General features: G+C 40.2%; 1 protein-coding gene across 1 annotated transcript in view; it reads right to left on the bottom strand.

Annotated features, from left to right (window-relative positions):
• Positions 1-887, bottom strand: part of LOC106880783 (ATP-dependent DNA helicase pif1) — a 29,384-nt gene extending 28,497 nt beyond the window's left edge. The window contains exons 1-2 of the mRNA XM_014930900.1: positions 851-887; positions 73-209 (exon numbers count right to left, since the gene is read on the bottom strand). Of these exons, the coding sequence (XP_014786386.1) occupies positions 73-209; positions 851-887 (174 nt within the window). The remainder of the gene's footprint in view (positions 1-72; positions 210-850) is intronic.
• Positions 888-1,795: the final 908 nt, after the last annotated feature.

Consider the following 1,795-nt stretch of genomic DNA (forward strand, 5'->3'; position numbering starts at 1 on the left):
GTTATATTTAATTGAAATTTAATCATCAATGTACTTTCCCTGATTATTTATGACTTCCTTCCATCTATTTACGAGCTTTTTAATCCCATCAATATAAAACTCCTTTGGTTTCAAAGCGAAGAACTCTGAAATGTCAGTTTCGATCTCCTCCTGACTGGCGAAAGTTATGTTCCCCAAGTGATTGTGTAAACTACGAAACAAATGGCAGTCTGAAAGAGCAAGGTCGGGAGAATAAGGTGGATGAGGAATTTTTTCCCAACCAAGCCCTTCGATCTTCTGTGATCGCATTGTCCTGATGAAACATCACTCCTTTTCAATTCACTAAAGCGGGTCTTTTTTTCTTCAACGCTTGGTTCAAACGCTCTAATTGCTTTCAGACAATTCATGAAGCACCAATTTTCCACGTCCAATTGTGATTTGTCATACATACATACATACGTACACGACTATTGGAAAAGTATAAAGGGCAAATAAACTTGATAATCCTCTCTTCAGCCATTGAAACCCGACTCAAGCGTAGTTTCGGTGCATTTAAAGACCAGTATACACAGACAGGTTGTTAAAATAGATAGATAGATAAATAGATTGATTGATTGTTTGATTGACTGATTAGTCCATTTTGTAGATATATTTGGTTTTGTTTTTTTGCGGGGGGGTTTCTAGTTCTGGGTAAAATTCTAGTGTTTGTGGTTTCGTCTTTAATACCTCACAGCACTGGTCTTGTGACAAATGGAAGAAATCACTATGTATCTTATTTCAATTCCAGTCGTCTGGCACTAGTGTGGGTTTGCAAAGCAATCTTGTTGTTACCGTTTCACTTCTACCACTGGGTGGCGCTGTTATTTCTTACCATCGCCTCCTAAATCCATCGACACGGGTTCTGTCATTTGTATCTGGTTTCTCTCTCTCTCTCTCTCTCTCTCTGTAGCGTGCGCTCACACACACGCACGCGCACGCGTTATCTGACTCTCGCTCCCGTTCTCTCCCCTTTTCCTTCCACGTATATGTTTATGTTGGTGTATGTGTGTCTGTCTGTGTACGTACGTTCATTAAGTTTTTGCGCTTCCCGTCGTCGTCGTCGTCATCGTAATAGTAATAGTAGTAGTAGTAGTAGTAGTAGTAGTTCATGCTGTTATTCGTGATTGTTTATTGTAGATTCCGTTGAATTTCTTATACTCATTCTTATCTTTTACGCTGCTGCTGTTGTTGTTGTTGTTGTTGTTGTTGCTGTAATTAATGTGGTTGTTTACTTTCTTCCTATTTCTTCGTCCACGTTTTTCATAACATAGCTGCTTGTCTTGTCTCAGTTGTTATTGTTGTTGTTGTGTTTGTGGTGTCATTGTAGCAGCAGCAACAGTAGTAGTAGTAGTAGTAGTAGTAGTAGTAGTAGCAGCAGCAGCAATAGTAGTAGCTATTTTTCTCGTCTTTGACTAGTGTTAATATGGTTAGTCCACATTATTCCGTAAAGAGCACTGGGTCGACTTCCTGGTTTCTCCAACGCATAATATGTTCCTCCCTGGACGGCACACAGGTCCGTCGCAGGATTTACTCACTTTTCGCCAACTGAGTGGACTGGAGCAACATGAAAAGAAGTGTTTTACTCAAGAACACGATGCATCGCCCAATCCAGGAATCGAAACCACAGCCTTACGATCATGAGTCCAACACCCTCACTACTAAGCCATGTGCCCCCCACTTATTTTTATTAAAGCAGTATTTAAATAAATGTGGCCAGTTTACAATATCACAAGAGCGTCGGATCCCTCCGCCCAGCCAAAAAAAAAAAAAAAAAAAA

The sequence above is a fragment of the Octopus bimaculoides genome, chromosome 14, assembly GCF_001194135.2.
Source record: "Octopus bimaculoides isolate UCB-OBI-ISO-001 chromosome 14, ASM119413v2, whole genome shotgun sequence".
Lineage (NCBI taxonomy): Eukaryota > Metazoa > Mollusca > Cephalopoda > Octopoda > Octopodidae > Octopus > Octopus bimaculoides.